This window comes from Dinoponera quadriceps, unplaced genomic scaffold (genome assembly GCF_001313825.1).
Source record: "Dinoponera quadriceps isolate SergipeBrazil2010 unplaced genomic scaffold, ASM131382v1 scaffold676, whole genome shotgun sequence".
Classification (NCBI taxonomy): Eukaryota; Metazoa; Arthropoda; class Insecta; order Hymenoptera; family Formicidae; genus Dinoponera; species Dinoponera quadriceps.
The window spans coordinates 712,943-715,908 of record NW_014554818.1 but is presented as its reverse complement, the minus strand read 5'-3'; the positions used below and the strand labels follow the sequence as shown (position 1 = coordinate 715,908).

Sequence of the window (2,966 nt, the reverse complement as noted above, 5' to 3'; positions counted from 1 at the left end):
AGAGAGAAACGTATGTGGAAAGAGACGAAAAGACTAAGAGAAAATTAAACGCTCAGGATTGTCTGATTGCGGAGTAGGTCCCTGTAAAAATGCAAGATGGCCAGCGTCCCCAAAGTTGTATACGTAATTAATAATAAGATGCGTGGTGTCTTGTCTCTGGTGTAACGTGTGTCGTGTCAATGTGTCGAGAGTATTGTCCGATGTAATGTAATGCAGATACATAGGCACGCACGTGCGCATGCCTACGTGCACGCCTGTTTACTCGCGACTCTGTGTAAAGAGAGACTATATATATATATATATATACATATATATATTTATATATATATATATATATATATACATATTTATATATATAATAGTCACACATATGTATATATGAACGTATATGCGTGTGTGCATAATAATAATAATAATAATAATAATGATAATAATAATAATAATTAAGAATAAGAATATAATAATAATAGTCAATCATATATATAATATATATATATATAATATATCGACCCAAAACCCCTAAGACGGGGGGGAAACATGCAACATAATGTAGTGTATAGCAATAAGAATGTATAATAATATAATAGTATATGTAATAATGAATGGGTGGAGGGGGCGGGGGGGGCTCTCTTTTCATGACGGAGAGATTGTAAGAATGTGTGGAGTGAGGCATGTGGGTACCTCCAGGATCACTGTTTGTGTCTTGTTTGCGCTTCCTCTTCTTAGTTCGGTTGGTATTTGCGCGGGAAGACCAGTCAGGGTACAGCTGCATGTGCAACTGTCTCTCCCGTCGCGCCAACTCATAATACTTGGCCTGTTCCTCTCGCCCTAGCGCGTGCCACTACCGAGAGAGAACCAAACACTTTTTGTAATTGTGCATGAACCGTGTGGACTAAACAATATTTTTAATCAAGACAAAAAAAAGATTCACTAATGCTACTGCCGCCACCCTAATTGCGTATATATGTTGCCTTTGAAAAAAAGTCAGAGTTAGCTCTCGCTCTATCTAGAGAAATTCCTTTTGTTCTCATTCTTGTGTACTTTTTGCTTTCTCTCGTTATCTTTATATATATATATAATATATATCTTTGTCTTTTATTTTTTTTTACTTCTTTTCTCTTTACATATATATATTTTGCTTTTGCTTTTTTTCTGCGATCGTTGCCGCATAGTATTTCAGTATATCACTGGGGTCCCTACTTTCCGTTTAAAGTGCTAGAAGAACAGCCTAGGTTGTCCCCTCCCCCTCGGTCGCACCGCTATTCGTTGTATGGTCGATGTTAAGCAACCTACAGCATACAGGGTGTCTGATAGAGGACACGGCCTCGTGCCTAGCGGGTGGACTTTTCTTGTTCTGTTTTTCTTTTTCCGGAGCACGCGTGCGAACAAGAGAGTGAAAGAGTAGTGTCGGCACGGTCATACACTGAAAAAAACTTCCTTCGAGGACAGAATTCGTACGTAGCTGGGTAGCGCTCTCGCGACCGCTGAAAGATACAATCCTTGGGATAAGTGTTACATCGATGCACACCACAGTGTCGGCGAAAGTGCTAAAAAAAGCAGCAACGAAGCGCAAGAGTTGTGCGCGGGTTCGCTCGGTACGAGCGAAGTGACTTTAATCTCACGTTTGATCATAACAAACGTACAATCGAAAGAGATCGGAGACGCGACAGTCTTCTCCTTTAATGCGACTGAAGTTAACGGCTGGCTCAATTACACTTCGCTGTCGTTCAATTTTGCGACCCCCTCGCGCTGACACACACTCTGCAAAGAAGCGTGAGAGACGTTCCCTCCAGTGTATTCCCGTTCGCCACCTGCCCCAATTCCTCCACGCTGAGAGTCACGCCATCGACTGCAAAGGCAGGTCGCTGCTTGCGAGACCTCGCGACGAAAAGCGTCACTTCCCAAGGGGGGAACACCGCTCGTCTCACCACGGAGGATGTTAACAGGAGAGGCACGGGGGGAGGGGAAGCGGAGGGAGGAGAGATGAATTCCGAAAGAAGCGCGAGACTGTCGGCGCAGTTCTCGTTAGATTCGCCGTGAGCACGGGGCTCGTCTTGGGAGGTAAGCGATTGCGAGCAGATGTCGTCCCCGGCGAGGCGAAAGGAAAGAAGAAGAAGAAGGAGGAAAAAAAAACAAGCGGGACAGACCCTGGGCTCTACCAGACATCCCGTACCTAAGGCTTCGGTTTTCACTCTCGCTCTCATTTATCGCATCATCGGTGACGTTACCGTCTCTTCTCATTTCTTTTTGTTCACCCGGAGAACGAATACCGCTTTAGGGAGTTTGGCCAGATAAAAAAAAAGAGAGAGATTGCGTTGCATGCCCGCGAGAGTCCGTTTGGATTTGCTTTCGTCTTTGCTTTTTTCGGTCGACTTTCTTTACTTTTGTGCTTTACGACTCTTTTTGTTTTTTTTTTTGTTTTGGTTGCTCTGCTGCGCCACATTCCACAATCCCCACAGACAATCCAATCCAATTCAGTTCGAAAAAACAAAAAAAATATACATATATGCATATATGTACATATATAAAATATTCAAGAGATATATATGTCGGTAAATATATATAGTCTGCACGTCGAAAAAGAGTGAATGCCAGAAAAACCATAACAAATGGAAAAAACGCAAAAAAAAATATATATCGTACGAAAAAAAAACGAAACGCACAGAGACTTTGATCGTTTCAATCAACCAGTATATAGGTACTAGCAATTATTATAATGAATTATTAAGGGCCTGCTGTTCTAGCACTGGAAAGTGGTACCTCCGGTGGGATCTGCGGAGCGCTCTTTCTTCCTCTTCTTCTTCTTGCTGCCATATCCGTAGTTATCCCTGGCACTCCAGCCGGGGTATCGTTGTTGATGCAGATGGCGCTCCTGCCTGGCCGCCTCATAATACCGCGCCTGCTCCTCCCGGCTTAGCGAGTGCCACTGCGTGTCATACCCCCAAAATTCAGATTCACAGATTCAC

At 43.3% G+C, this 2,966-nt stretch overlaps 1 protein-coding gene across 6 annotated transcripts in view; it reads right to left on the bottom strand.

The window, feature by feature from the left end:
• The window catches only part of LOC106742176 (protein pangolin, isoforms A/H/I/S), a 248,425-nt gene that overhangs the window by 11,770 nt on the left and 233,689 nt on the right, over positions 1 to 2,966 (bottom strand). For 3 of the 6 annotated variants that reach the window (XM_014614880.1, XM_014614874.1, XM_014614877.1), the window contains one exon: positions 682 to 841. In XM_014614880.1, coding sequence (XP_014470366.1) covers positions 682 to 841 — 160 coding nt within the window. Of the gene's footprint in view, positions 1 to 681; positions 842 to 2,760; positions 2,927 to 2,966 lie in introns of all 6 variants that reach the window. The other 3 variants (XM_014614875.1, XM_014614876.1, XM_014614879.1) reach the window with 1 other exon arrangement.